The sequence below is a fragment of the Mastomys coucha genome, unplaced genomic scaffold (assembly GCF_008632895.1).
Source record: "Mastomys coucha isolate ucsf_1 unplaced genomic scaffold, UCSF_Mcou_1 pScaffold5, whole genome shotgun sequence".
Classification (NCBI taxonomy): Eukaryota; Metazoa; Chordata; class Mammalia; order Rodentia; family Muridae; genus Mastomys; species Mastomys coucha.
In genome coordinates, this window is record NW_022196911.1 from 83,206,303 (window position 1) to 83,211,302 (window position 5,000).

At 38.7% G+C, this 5,000-nt stretch overlaps 1 protein-coding gene across 4 annotated transcripts in view; it reads right to left on the bottom strand.

Moving 5' to 3' along the window:
• Positions 1-5,000, bottom strand: part of Rad51c (RAD51 paralog C) — a 39,914-nt gene that overhangs the window by 24,017 nt on the left and 10,897 nt on the right. For 2 of the 4 annotated variants that reach the window (XR_004113243.1, XM_031351977.1), the window contains exons 6-7: positions 3,549-3,615; positions 2,420-2,480 (exon numbers count right to left, since the gene is read on the bottom strand). Coding sequence is in view for 3 of the 4 variants with exons in the window: in XM_031351977.1 (XP_031207837.1) it covers positions 2,420-2,480; positions 3,549-3,615 (128 nt within the window). In the remaining variant the exon portion in view is untranslated. Of the gene's footprint in view, positions 1-561; positions 1,214-2,046; positions 2,125-2,419; positions 2,481-3,548; positions 3,616-5,000 lie in introns of those variants that run through there. The other 2 variants (XM_031351978.1, XM_031351979.1) reach the window with 2 other exon arrangements.

The following is a 5,000-nucleotide window of genomic DNA, read 5'->3' on the forward strand; positions in this document are numbered from 1 at the left end:
AAAAAAAGAATTGTTGGAATTTCATTTGTCAGAGGTTAAAAATTAGACGTTACTGCACACATGTGGTACTGCACACCCTTAATCCCAGTGCTGGGGAGGTGTAGGCAGCCTGGTCTACATAGTAAGGCCCAGACTAGTCAGAGCTATATAGTAAGATCCTCTCTTAAAAGCAAAGCATAAAATCAGATATTACTAGTGAAAGATGGAGGTTAGGTCACGATAATGTCTAAGTTCAATTCACAAAACTGATTTGTTAAGGTTTTCAGTTTTTCTGTTCAAAATAAAAGTGTTCATTCCATAATTATAAATTTATGACGTCTTCATATTTTTAAGAAAAAATTTCTAAGGAGCATGTGAGAGTATATAGCTCAGTGGCAGAGTGCTGGCCTGGCATGCCCTGGGCTAGGGTCAGTGGTGCTCACCCATCACCTCAGCCTACAAGGTGCAGGCAAAAGTTTCGAGAATCAAGGTCATCCTATACTATCTAGTAAGTTTCAGGCCAGGCTTGGCTACTTGACAGCCTGTTTCAAAAACAAACAAACAAATAGAAAGCATTGAAGATTTTATGTAACTTTATTGATGGGCCTATAAATCAGTGGGAAAGCATATACTTAGCATGCCAAAAATTGTCCTTGGTACAATTCCCAGCACCTAAAACCCAAACCGAAAAAATCCCATAATCCCCAAATGCAAAGATTTCACCAAACTTCAAAGACAAAGATATTTGGTTTCAAATAATAAAGAACAAAATTATCTTAATTCTTAAGTTACTAAACGAGGTCAATTCATTCTGATTATCATAAAGTATGCACTGTCATATATCCACAGACTTGAAAGAAACAATTTGGAGGAAAAGTTCTTTACTAGGGAAAAAAGAATAAAAGCTATACATCCACATTTGTGTATAGTATTATAACTATGTTCTACAAAACAATTAGAGGAAAAAAGGGGAAAAAATCATGTCTGGCCAAGTTAGGTTTCAATGACTTGAAGCTCATGCTGACTACACTTGCGCATAATCTTTTAAAACTGATTCGTGCGGTTCGCATCTCCTTTACAGGTGCTGTTTCCAAAAGGCCCAGTAAGTGCGGAGACTTGAAAGGCGGCTGAGCAGTTGTTCTTGCAGAACACTTGGGTTCAGTTGCCAGCACTCACATGGCGGCTCACAGCCATCTGGAACTCCAGTCCCAGGGGATCTGACCTCTTCTGACCTCTGTAGGCACCAGACATGCACGTGTTGCAAAGACTTACATGCAAAAAGTCAGGCAAAATACTCACATAAAATAAATTCATTTAAAAAATTAAAAACAGCTGGAAGTGGTGGTGCATGCCTTTAATCTCAGCACTCAGGAGACAGAGGCGGGAAGATTTCTGTGCGTTCCAAGCCCTCCAGGACTACACAGAGAGACCATGTATCAAACCCTCTTACAAAAGTTTTGTAAATGAGTAGTTTCATGAAATGGCTTTCTTTTCTTTTTATGCAATTTCACTCTTTCCTAGGCTGTCCTGGAACTTTGCAGCCCTGGTTAGCCTCAAACTCAGGCTGAAAATACCTAGCTAGCTACGGTATGGATTTGAAAGGTTATTAGAAGGTGGCATGTAATGCAGTTTAAAAAAAACAAGAAAAAAAAACCCAAAGCAGTATCACTGACTGAGCTCAATATCGCCCTACATACTGCCTCAGTTTCCCCCTTTATTAGAGCATTTCCATACCAAGTTCTCTAGGTTATGTCAATTAATCACAAAGCAGAAAGGCTGGCATAAATCTGACATCTTTTGAAGTTCAGAATAAAAGACTTCATAGCTTTCAATGGCCTATTTTAAAGAAAAGGAAAGCTGGTTCATTCACTAGCTCAGTGGCTTTAGAAACAAACATAAAGGCTTCGTGCTGCTATGATTTTATTTTAAAGAACAATACTTGTGAAAGGCAGGTAAATACATGGGTAATAAAAGGGAAAAATGGCAGACACAATTTCATGCAAGAACTATATTAGGCAAGTAAGAAAAACTCTCCTATTTTCCACATATATTAGTCCTAACACTAACCTCAAAGTTTTCCTTTTGTCCTGATTTATTCTTCTTTCAGTCTCCTCTGGGAACACAGGGTACCTCCTCCTCCTCGTCCTTCAAGGTTTAGATGTGATTTCAAAGACTATCAGAGGCAGCAACTCCTTAGCCACCTACATGTTCCAGGTGCATTCACACCATCATTTAAATACACAAAGAATTCCCTGTGTGGCTGAATGTGCAGCATTAGCAACGTGTTTCTATGTTTGCTCTAACTGATGTCAAACAAGGCAACAATAGAAGTGGTTTATGGGTCACTGCAAACCTCAAGCTGGGGACTGATGTTAACAAACCAAGTGTTCAGTATAATTAGATTAATATTCTGAAATTATGAACTTATTTCTATACTGACCTTTGTTTTTGTTCCCAGTGAAAAATTAACCTTATTGTAGCAGCATGTCCCCAGCTTTCTCCTAAAAGAAAAAAAAATTTACTATAAAGTACCTTTAGAATTTTCTAAGTTGCTTAGAATGTCTGGTTAACTACAATCTTACTTTACCAAACTGAAAATAAGAATATTCTTTGTTTCAAAACCTGTTGTATATGAGTAAGAGCCTAAGAGTAATAAGAGTTTTCTGACACCCAGAAACAGGGTCTCACTACAGTCCTGGCAGGCCTCGAATTCAGTATGTAGACCAGGCTGGCCTTCAGTTAAGAGAACTCTGCATGCTTCTGTCTCTGGAGTGCTGGGAGTAAAGATGTGCTGCCACGCAGGTTTCATTATGCAATCCAGGACTGCAGGGCTAAAGAGACCCTCCTCCTTCAGCCTTCTCAGTAGCTAGGCTGAGTCTAGGTCACCATCTTTGCCACACAGGATATGACTGGATTCCAGTGGAGAGAGATCTTGAAGTACTGTGTTCTAATAAAATCACAATGCTAGAAATACAGTCATACCTGTTTGCATAGTATGATTTGTCTTTAAACAGGCTTATTCTCCTTCCTGTCTAAGACTGGGGTTTTAATGTTTAGAATCCTACTTTGAATATTTACTCTCATATTTCTGACATATAGGTATCAGATCCCAGCTATTTAATAAATGTGGTCAGTGAATAAGAGTCTTTCTTTTCAAAAGCTTATACTATCCATCAAATGTCAGATGAAAATGTAGGGAAATAATGTTAAAAATCTTTTATCTCAGAGCCAGGCATGGTGGTCTATATATTGAATTCCAGGCCTGCCTCCTAGGAATTTTAACACTTGGGAGGCAGAGGCAGTTCTGAGTTCAAGGACAACACAAAGAAAGCATCTTAAAAAAACAAAAAGAGGGCTGGGCAGTGGTGGCTCATGCTTTTAATCCCAGCACTTGGGAGGCAGAGGCAGGCGGATTTCTGAGTTCGAGGCCAGCCTGGTCTACAGAGTGAATTCCAGGACAGCCAGGGCTATACAGAGAAACCATGTCTCGAAGAAAAATAAATAAATAAATAAATCAAAACAAACAAAAAGAGGGAAAAGAAAAAGGATTAACTCACTCATTTACCCACCTAATGCAGGAACAAGCAAAGCTTGATTCTTATCAATCTTTGTTGTCATCTGATTAGTTAAAATAACCTATAAAAACAAAATGTAAGAAAGTTAGGGCATAAAAGCTGTATATAAACAGTTCTATGAGTTTAATATTCTGAATATAATAAGTTAAAAGAAAATATATTAGAGGCTGGAAAGAAATCTCAGTGGTTGTAGGACCCAAATTCAGTTTCCAGAACTCATATGGTGTCTTACAGCCATCCAGAAGACCTAATATTCTCTTATGGCCTTTTCTGGCACCAGACCCACATGTGTACACAGACATGTACACAGGCAAAACATACATACACACAAAATTAACTAACTCTCTAAAAATTATACGTTTTCCTGATGAAAAGAGAAGAGAAGGGGCTGGGAGATGGCTCAACACTTAAGAGCATTGACTGCTCTCCCAGAGGTCCTGAGTTCAATTTTCAGCAACCATATGGTGGCTCACAATCATTTGTAATGAGATCTGATGCCCTCTTCTGGTGTGTCTGGAGACAGCTACAGTGTACTTATATATAATAAATAAATAAATTTTTTAAAAAAGAAAATTTAAAAATAAAAATATGTATTTATCTTCAAAAATATGTTACCAGAATACATGATATAAATGACCAGAAAAATATGAAGAAACAAATAATTCTTGGTTGATTTGGGGTTTGGCGGGTTGGGGGTGGTTCAAGACAGGATTTTCTTGTGTAGTCCAGACTGTCCTAGAACTAGCTCTGTAGCCCAGGCTGCCCTCACATTCAGAGATCTACCTGCCCCTGCCCCTACCTCCTGAGTCCTGGGATTAAAGGTACATGACAACTTCTTCAAGTATCTACCTCATTTTTTGAAACAGAGTCGCTCATTGACTGTAGAATTTCTGTTTTGGTTAGACTGGCTGGCTGGCAAAACCCATGGATGCCCCTGTGGGAATCCTTTCCCCATCTTGACCATCAGCAGTACTGGGGGAACAGGAGTGCATTGCCACACTCATATGGAGGTGTGAGGCTCTGAACTCAGGTCTTTATGCCACCAAAGCAAACACATTAGCCATTGGGCTATCTCTCTGGTACCTCCCTTTGAAACTTTTAAAATTCAAATTTTAAAATTTCACTTTATATACCTTTTATCCTAGCACTTAAGAAGAAGTAAACCGGTATTATATAGTGGCACACATCTTTAAGCCCTCTAAAACTTTTAAGCCCAGTTAAATGCTTTCTTTTATTTTTTCTATTTACATATCTTATATTTATAAATTGCTTTGGTCAAGGTGTTTTGTCACAGCAATATAAAAGCAAGTAGCTGGGCATAGTGGAGCACAGCTTTAATCCCAGCACTGGAATACAGAGGTATGTAGATTGCTGTGTGTGTTTGAGACCAGACTGCTGCTGACATGACTTTCAGGACAGCCAAAGCTACATAGTTAGACCTTGTCT